The following is a 9,341-nucleotide window of genomic DNA, read 5'->3' on the forward strand; positions in this document are numbered from 1 at the left end:
CAGCTTACGGGCTGGTATTTCCACAAGAAACAAAATCATATTCATCAAAGATAGCTCATAACAAGTTACGGCATTGAACTCTTGACAAATATGGTTTACAAGACCAAAATCACGCTATATTTGAAGCATATTTTTATTCAAAGTATGTTTATTTATGAAAAAATATTCCCTGAGATCGTTTTTGGATCTACAATTCCCTTATTCAAGGGGCCTAAAATAATTCATAACCTGGATTATTTTTGGGATTATTAGTAGTTTTCCCGCATAGTATTTGGAAATTAACAGTCACAAGGCGAACTCCTCCTTATAAGCCTAAAATTAGACAGTTTTCATGAGAGAAACACTGAAAACCTCATGTATTATGAAACTATAGAAGTAATTCTATAATCACAAAACTTTTTGTTACCTTTTAATCTCAATATTTTTTGCTCAAACTCGGCGATTTATTTTATTGTGTGATTTGAAACCGGATAAGCTTTAACAACTTTTGAAAAATAAAATTGCACTCTACTAAATAGTTAACAGCAATGTTCTATTACTGAAAGTTAAAAATTTATTGTCCATTCTATTCTCCCTATTTCAGACAACTTCCTCCGCTACTACTCCTCGTGGGATAATGCGTACAGCCAGCAGCAGGAGAATCACCCGCAGCAGCAACACCGTCTTCACCATCAGGAAGAACACTCCTACCACCAACAGGCTATGCAAACCACTTCCCATCCCCGGAGGTGGTTCAAGAAGCGCAGCAAGGACAATGTCGAGCAGAAGGAAAAACTTGCACCGTCCAGTAGTGCAGCAGAAGCTCCGAAGCAGCAGCAGCAAGATGCTTAAAAGTGCTGATGTGTTGAAACCTTGAACCTCATTCGATGGCTTTCGATATCTCATCCTTATCGTCGTCGTGGTGCCAGCAGAAGAAGCAATAGAAAGGACTATCTCCGCACGGAGCGCCACATTTATGCTGACTAACAACATGTGCCATCATGGCAGAATAAAGCGAAGAATGCATGTGCTTAAATACTTGACATTTTTCATAATGTACCTAGGTAGGTACGTACGTTCTTCGGTGAAGTGGTTTTTATCGTCGTTTCTTAATCGGAAGGAATCGATGCCAGTGTAGGTCTCCACTTGTGCGAAGAGTTTTATTTTTTGTGGGAGACCTTGGCTTGAAGAAATCCTTTGTTTGGGGGAAATACGTGTGTGGTTCGCCTGGCTGAGCTTTTATTGATTACTAGCTGACCCGGCAAACCTTGTATTGCCCATTTCAATTGTTGCTCTTGCACAGTTTTTTTTTTAAATTTTTTGTGAATTTTCTTAACTTGTTCTACAAATGAACATAGCCACCCGCTATGAGGACAAATTGAACCGTTCAAAAATCTTGTTGATCATTTCATTAAATAATTAGTTGTATGGCTCCAAAGAGTATGTAAACTCATTTGTGTAAACATCGGAAGCCCGGCTCCAGAGGCAAGTTATCTTCCATTTGGTACATTTGTCTCAGATAAAGAATGCTGTTTGGTGGTTTGGTTGCTAACCAACTTTTTATCAATGTAACTTAACCCTTTCAGGACGGTTGGGTCATTTGCACCTCGCTGACGCGTTCTACAGCGGCGAGGTTGGCGAAAAAAGTCGTCCCGAAGGGGTTAAACGGACAACTCGACGATATAATTTACAGTTCAACTGCCATAAACTACACAACAGCGCCACTCGAAAGAAAAACCTTCGATAAAAAGAAGGAAACATTTAGGTATGTTGTAAATTTTTGCAGTTGGTCCGTAAAGAAAATGGAACAGTGTGACTTGAAAGTTATCTGTATGGGAGCCTCCCGTTCCAGCAACCGCAGAGGTCTCACACCAAGCTAAGAACCTTCCCCGGCCCAAACATATCTACCTACAAAAATTCACACCGATCGGATAAGTAGTTTCCGAATGCATAAGGGTCAGACAGACAGACAGCGCGAGTAATAAATTCCTAGAGAAATTCCCAGAGGTATTTCTGGAGTAATTCCATTAACAATTCTTGGATGAATATCTGGATGTATTACTGGAGGAAGAATCTTCAGTGGAATCCCTGATGGTATTCCTGGTAAATTCCGCGAAAAATTACTGGAAATACCTGGTCGAATTACTGGTGGAATCCTTTGAACCAATTCCTGGAGGAATCCCTGGATTCTTGGAATAATGCGTGTATAAACTCCGGGAGGATGATTTCTTGGATAAATTACCGTTGTAATTTCTGAACGAATTACTGCCTTAATTTCTTTCGGAATTCCTGAAGTAATATCTGTTCCTGGGGTGATTTCTGGGGTAATTCCTGGTGGAATTCTTAAAGGTATTCCTGGAGAAGTCCCAGAATCAAATGCCGAAGAAATGCCTGGATGAATCCCTGGAGGAATGCCTATGAAAATCCTCGAGAAACTCCTGGAGTAATGCCTGGAGGTATTCCCAAAAAAAATTCCTGGAGGAATTCCTAGAGCGATCCCTAGAGGATTCCCTAGAGAAGCTCCTGAAGGAATGCCTGGAGACATGCTTGTGCGAATTTCTGGAGGAATATCTAGAGAAATTTCTCGAAAAATCTTGGGAAGAACTCCCGGAGGAATTTCTGGAAGATTTTCGTGAAGACTCGTTGGAAAACTTTCAGGTAGAATTCCTGAAGAAATCCTTTAAAGAATATCTGGAGAAATTCCTCGAGAAATCCCTAGTGGAATTTCTACTGGAATTTCATGAGGTATCTCTAGAGAAATACCTGGAGGAATTCCTCGAGGAATCCTTGAGAAATCTCCAGAAGAACTCCTGGAGGAATCCCTTCAGAAAAAAAAACTTAGAAGAACATCTAGATGAACTATCGATGGAATTCCTGGAGGAATCTCTGGAAGAATCTTGAGAGGAATCCCTGAAGGAATTTCTGGTAAATACCTGGACCAATTCCTGAAGGAATTCCTGGAGGAAATGCTGGTGAGATTCCTGGAGGAATCCCATGAACCAATTTCTGATGAAATCTCTGGAGGAATCCTTGGAGCAATACATGGAGGATAAATTTCTGGAAAAACTCCTCAAGGAAACTCTGGAAAAATTCCCGGAAAAAATCCTGATATAATTACTGAAGAAATTCTTATTAGAATTTCAAAAAGAAATTCCTGGAGGATTTTCTGGATCAATTCCTGGATCAATTCTTGGGGTGACTCCTGGAGGTATTCTTAGTGCAATCTGGATTCTGGATGAAATCCAGAATTCCTGAGGTAAAATCTGCAGGAATTCCTGAGTTATGGGTAGTACGCTGATCGAAACAAATTTCTTGGCCTATCTCGATGCGTGGAAAATTCAAGCAAGGAATCTCTCAAAAAATAATAAAGCGTCGCTTTATTCCGGATCCTAGTACAAAGCTGAAACGAACCGTCAAATCAAATGGGGCTTGCTGTGTTACATTTCTTGACCATTCTTGTCACGGAAAAATAATGCACTGAACAAACATTGCTTGAGCGATTCCGTGAAGTGCATACCTCGCATTAATATCTGCAGGAATTCCTGGGGTAATTCCTGGTGGAATTCTCAAATGAATTCCAGGAGGAGTCTCAGAATTAAATCCAGAAGGAATGGCTGGATGAATCCCTGGAGAAATCCCTATAGAAATCCCTGGAGGTATTTCTGAAAGAGTTCCTGGAGGAATTCTTAAAAGAATTCGTTAAGGAATTCTAAGAGCAATCCCTAGAGGAACTCCTGAAGGAATTCCTGGAGGAGCTTCTGAAGGAATTCCAGTAGACATACCTGAGGGAATTTCTAGAGAAATTCCTTGAGCTATCTTCTAAGGATCTCATGGAGAAATTTCTAGAGAAATCCCGGGAGGAATTTCTGGAGGGTCTCCTTGAAGAATCACTGGAGAACTGTCAGGAAGAATCCCTGGAGGAATTCATTGACAAATCCCTGAAAGAATTGCTGTAGAAGTTCCTGGATGAACCCCTGGTGGAATCTCTCGAGGAATTGCTTAAGGTATATCTAGGAGGAAGTTTTAGCGGAATCTCTAGCGGACTTTATAGAGGAATTCCTGGATGAATCTCTATAGGAATTTTTAGACGAATCTCTGTAGGAATTCACAGAGGAATCCTGGAACAACTCCTGAATAAATTTCTGGAGGAATCCCAAGCAGAATGCTTGGAGTTATTTTTAAAATAATCCCGAAAGGTTTTGTACCAGGAGCCTTTACCACTCTTGTATTCCGGTCACGTGAAATAATTGGCCACCTTAAGTTCGTCTGGAGTCCCGTTGCATTCTGGGCTTTTAGCAAATAGTTTGTCTGGAAGAATCCATGCCTCTTGTTGTCCAGAAGTCCGACCTACAGCACCAGACCATGTATTCTGCCTCGAGTCCAGAGGAGTCCAGCGTTGTCTTCGCCGGACCGTCTAGTTCTACGTGGTGCCAGTTACTGGACACCACTTGACGCCACGACGCTACCACCTATAATACCTGTCACGTCGCATTACCCCCCCCCCTTTTGTTAATGAAAGGATAGGGATTGTATATCCGGACTTCCTCCTTTCAGGTAAATCTGCAATACCCTCAATCCCATTGCCGGGCGAAAATTGTTATCCACTTTAGGACCTCTTATCCGTTATAAAACTGTCACACACGGCTGCTCGGGAGTCGAGATGGCTCCCTAGTCTAATAGAAAAAGACCCGTCATCGTCCACTGTAAGACGATTGCCTCAGGCTATTGGCCTTAACCGTAAAGGTGGGACTCTTCTCTGCACGGTCGTTCCGGTCTCGTCCTGGGTCGTGCCGTCCTGGACCGACAAAGACGCAAGACGCCTGATACCCGAATCCATCCAGCGCCCGCTGGTCGCCGTCGGTCGAGCACTGACCCAACAAACCTGCCATTCCATTCCCGAGTTGCCCCGTCGGCGAAATTCCGGCCACACGGTAGTGTAGCGGCCTTTCCACTACCCAAAAGCCAAAGCAATGAGGCGGTAGTCTGCAGCAGCAGGGAGTATTAGATAATCTCGCTTACACACTTTTGGAATTTTGATTGTACATAGCTGTCTCGGCAAACGTCGTACTGCCTGCCTACTGTGTTTTTTGACATCCAGTTCCATAGCGAAGTGCCCCGCAAGGTCATTTGTATGGGAGCCCCCCGTTCCAAAGACCGGAGAGGTCTCACACCAAGCTAAGAACCTTCCCCGGTCCCAAAAATACCCACATACAAAATTTCACACCGATCGGTTCAGTAGTTTCCGAATGCATAGCGGTCAGACAGACAGACAGACAGACAGACAGACAGACAGACAGACGGAAATTCATTTTTATATATATACACTCCCGTTCAAAAGTTTGGGGTTTACCCCCTCAAAAACATGTCATTTTTTTAGGCCCATATCTCCGCCAATTTGCGTCCGATTTCAAAACCCTAGGTTTCATTCAAAAGATAATAAGTCAAAGAAACTCTGAACATGATTTAAAAGAAACTTTTTCAAAAAAATTTGCATGTAAACTTAACCCAAAGTTGCCAAATTTTCTAAAAAATGAATATAAACTTACGGCAGTGTCGCTGGAAGTTGGGTCGATCAAATTTTAAGATGAGAGCGGTAATATGACCCATTTTCTATTAGCTTTCAACTGCTTTTTACAGAACTTAGCTAAAAAATCTAGAAAAAAAAGTTATTAAGTAAATTAACTCTTCATGTCATCGACCAAAAGTTTGGGGTCACCCCTCAATATGATGTATCGGCCAAAAGTTTGGGGTCACTATCGTAAAACATGGAAAAGTGATTTGGTGATATCTTCGTCATCTATAGTTCAATTTTAATTATTTTTGGCTCATTTCAAAGATAATTAACTAAATTTACGTTTGATGTCTTCAACTTAACGTATTTAACGATTTTTGTATATAAAAATGTTATGTAAAGTTAGCACATTTTACCACGCTTCAAAAAATGAGGCAACTTTACGTTAAGTTTTAGTATGTAAGTTAAGATCGAACCCTCCTGGACATTCCCCATGAAAAGCATCGCCTTCACACCGATGCTCATGGCAACAACAACAACGACAACACCGACGACGACGACGGCGATGCCAGCCCGTTCAACCTCGAGCCCGCAAGCCGCAAACATCAGCAGTTCTGCCCCTAGCACCCAGAAGTAGAACGGACGCACCTAGCCAGGTCAGCAAGCCCGGCAGCCACCGATGTCACCAAGTGGACGGACCCACCGACGGACCACATCAGCAGGTTTATGCCAAGCAACAGCAACATGGCAATCACTTCCTGTATTTTTCATAATAAGCACTTTCTTGATAGGTTTCATTTGAATTGAAAGACAATAAAGAAGTATTACTTTTCCGGACGTCAAGTCGAACAGTTAGTCTTTTTTTAAAACCTAGTCTGGATGACGAGACTCAGAAGTTGTAAATTTCAACAAATATGTGTGGTTCAATGTCTATGCAGTAAGTATCATTCATTTTGTTTCAAATAAGCCAAGAAGAATTAAAATTGAATGAAAGATGACAAAGATATCAACAAATCACTTTTCCATGTTTTACGATAGTGACCCTAAACTTTTGGCCGATACAGCATTTTGAGGGGTGACCCCAAACTTTTGGTCGATGACATCAAGGATTAATTTACTTAATAACTTTTTTTCTAGATTTTTAGCTGAGTTCTGTAAAAAGCAGTTGAAAGCTAATAGAAAATGGGTCATATTACCGCTCTCATCTTAAAATTTGGTCGACCCAACTTCCAGCGTCACTGCCGTAAGTTTATATTCATTTTTTAGAAAATTTGGCAACTTTGAGTTAAGTTTACATACAAAATTTTTTGAAAAAGTTTCTTTTAAATCATGTTCAAAGTTTCTTTGACTTATTATCTTTTGAATGAAATCTAGGGTTTCGAAATTGGACGCAAATTGGCGGACATATGGGCCTAAAAAAATGACATGTTTTTGAGGGGGTGACCCCAAACTTTTGAACGGGAGTGTAGATGGTTGGAGAGCGCCAAAAGAGAAATGTCATATTCGAATGCACGACCAAGGATTGAAAATCTGAAGATGTTCTGTACACAACGTTTAGGAAGTATGATCATGAGTTTAATTCATATTTTTTATGCTACAAAAAATACAATACTTGAAACGATGTCACCGTTAAAGCATCCACCAAAAGTTGTCCTTTTTCGTTAGGCGAGATCATCTAGCTAAATGGACATAGTCAAATTGTTCCTTTTAAAATTATGCAAAAAATTCTGATTCGCCACTCTCTCATAATAGCCTTCGTTGCTCTATTTTTCTTTGGCCTCAACGTTTCTCGTAGTCTGCTGCGAAAAGTATGAAAGTAAAATTCCCGCCTAAGCTGGACCGATCGCCGAGTTGAGAGTTTAATAAATATCGGAATCAAAACGACAAAAAGAGCACATCTTCGATATTTTTCAGTTGCACTCCAGCTCGGATGGTGTTCTTGCTTATTCGCTACTGGTGACGAAGCGAGAAAAAATCGGAAAAAAAAGTTCCAGCAAATCTTTCTTATCGTGCATGAAAAAGGAACGATAGTATTATGACGGCAATGTCAATAATTTTTCTATAATCGGATTACTCGGCATTTTTCCGTTGCAAAAGTCCTTTTTCTTCATTCGAGGAATGCTTGCCAATTGGCTCACTTGGAATGGCACGATTGTTTTGCTGACACTGTGGAAGGGTAGTCATTAGCATTTTTGCGCTTTGACAACCAATTAAAAACGAGTAAAAAATATGAATATTGTTTCTGACATGAACACACAGGTACAAAAGGCACCTGCACGAGAAAAGAACAGAACAGTAAAATCTAACCTGATGTATGAAAACCTATAATTCATATCATTCATTCATGATAATTCGTACATGGATTTCACTGGAAACGTTTTCGCAGACAACTGCGATCTGCAGGTTAGAAATAAAGTCATACTGCGCCTTCGAATATCACGACACATGTTGTTGTCAGACGTCAGTAAGGATCCGAGGTAGACAAATTCCTCCACCACCTCGAAAGTATCCCCGTCTATCGTAACATTACTACTCAGACGGATTCGGTCGTGTTCGGTTCCGCCTACCAGCATGTACTTTGTTTTTGAGGCATTCACCACCAGTCCGACCTTTGCTGCATCGCGTTTCAGGCGGGTGTACAGTAGCGTGGTTCAAAAAATCGTTTTTGCTCCACACCGCCTCTTCGATTTCTATCCAGATTATATGCCTTCTCCCAAAATTTGAGCTCATTTGGTTGAAAATTGAGACTGCACAAGCCATTCAAAGTTTGTATGAGAATTACTATGGGAAAGCGATATTTTTCATTCAATCCACCGTAGCATTTCCCCTAGTGCCCTAATGGGTTAGTCGACCCTTGGTAATCCAAGGCTACTCTATTAGCTACAACTTTGCCCAAGACCGCATTCAAATCGAACGCCTTATTAATTAGCTACCGATTTTTATCCAGAATCGAAATCTTTACTCATGATAATTAAACTATTCGGTGGGCATCACTGCAATTTGCAGTGAAACATAGTAGCCATGATTTCAGTGTGCTATCTTTGGCGCCATATGCAGCAATGTTGCCTGCTGGGAGGCTGGAGGATCACTGTTAAAGTTTGCCCAGTTGGATACAAATCGATAACTTATTAATGAGGCGTCCGTTTTGAATGCGGTTTTCGGCAAAGTTGTAGCTGTTAGAGTAGCCTAGGATTACCAAGGGTCGACTAACCCACTAGAGCACTTGGGGAAATACTACGGTTGATTGAATGAAAAACATCATATTCCCATAGTAATTCTCATACAAACTTTGAAGGGCTTGTGCAGTCTCAATTTTCAACCAAATGAGCTCAAATTTTGAGAGAAGGCATATAATCTGGTTAGGAATCGAATAAGCGGTGTGGAGCAAAAACGATTTTTTGAACCACGCTAGTGTACAGCTCTGCCACCGTTCCAAATGTTCTGGCAATAATGTCCATGTCGTCCGCAATGCACACAAATTGACCGGATTTTGAGCCCGGTTCGTCGCATCACACCTTCCAGAGCGATTTTGAAGAGTAGGCATGGGAGTCCATCACCTTGTCGCAGTCCCCGGCGAGATTCGAATGAACTGGATAGTTCAACCGAAACCCTTACGCAGTTTTGCACACCGCCCATCGTTGCTTTAATCAGTCTAGTCAGCTTCCCAGGAAAGCCGTTTTCGTCCATGATTCTCCGGTCGATACTGCCGGTTGCCGCTTTGAAGTCGACGAACAGGTGATGCGTTGGGACCTGGTATTCACGACATTTCTGCAGGATTGCCGTACGGTGAAGATCTGGCCCGTTGTCGACCGGCCGTCGATGAAGCCAGTTTGATAGCTTCCCAGGAATT

General features: G+C 41.6%; 1 protein-coding gene across 3 annotated transcripts in view; it reads left to right on the plus strand.

The window, feature by feature from the left end:
- LOC109404745 (fibrillin-3) overlaps nucleotides 1-1,233 on the plus strand; it is a 375,815-nt gene extending 374,582 nt beyond the window's left edge. For 2 of the 3 annotated variants that reach the window (XM_062854531.1, XM_029870275.2), the window contains exon 14: nucleotides 584-1,232. In XM_062854531.1, the coding sequence (XP_062710515.1) occupies nucleotides 584-831 (248 nt within the window). In that variant the 3' untranslated portion in view covers nucleotides 832-1,232. Of the gene's footprint in view, nucleotides 1-583 lie in introns of all 3 variants that reach the window. The other variant, XM_062854530.1, reaches the window with a different exon arrangement.
- The last annotated feature ends 8,108 nt before the right edge of the window (nucleotides 1,234-9,341 follow it).

This window comes from Aedes albopictus, chromosome 2 (assembly GCF_035046485.1).
Source record: "Aedes albopictus strain Foshan chromosome 2, AalbF5, whole genome shotgun sequence".
NCBI lineage: Eukaryota > Metazoa > Arthropoda > Insecta > Diptera > Culicidae > Aedes > Aedes albopictus.